The 248-nt window shown below is 67.3% G+C and overlaps 1 protein-coding gene across 1 annotated transcript in view; it reads left to right on the top strand.

Moving 5' to 3' along the window:
- Nucleotides 1-3: 3 nt before the first annotated feature.
- RAB33A (RAB33A, member RAS oncogene family) overlaps nucleotides 4-248 on the top strand; it is a gene marked incomplete at both ends in the record, with an annotated part of 4,144 nt that continues 3,899 nt past the window's right edge. Inside the window, 1 exon segment of the mRNA XM_010288446.1 lies at nucleotides 4-201. Coding sequence (XP_010286748.1) covers nucleotides 4-201 — 198 coding nt within the window.

Raw genomic sequence — 248 nt, forward strand, 5'->3', positions numbered from 1 at the left:
CGGCCGCCGGGCCCCGACTCATCGCTGGAGCCCTACGTGCAGACCCGCATCTTCAAGATCATCGTGATCGGAGACTCCAACGTGGGCAAGACGTGCCTGACCTTCCGCTTCTGCGGAGGCACCTTCCCCGACAAGACCGAGGCCACCATCGGCGTGGACTTCCGCGAGAAGACAGTGGAGATCGAGGGGGAGCGCATCAAGGTGGGCCACAGCAGCACCGGCAGCGCGCCCCCGCACCTCCCCCGCAC

Source organism: Phaethon lepturus, unplaced genomic scaffold, assembly GCF_000687285.1.
Source record: "Phaethon lepturus isolate BGI_N335 unplaced genomic scaffold, ASM68728v1 scaffold1776, whole genome shotgun sequence".
Taxonomy (NCBI): Eukaryota; Metazoa; Chordata; class Aves; order Phaethontiformes; family Phaethontidae; genus Phaethon; species Phaethon lepturus.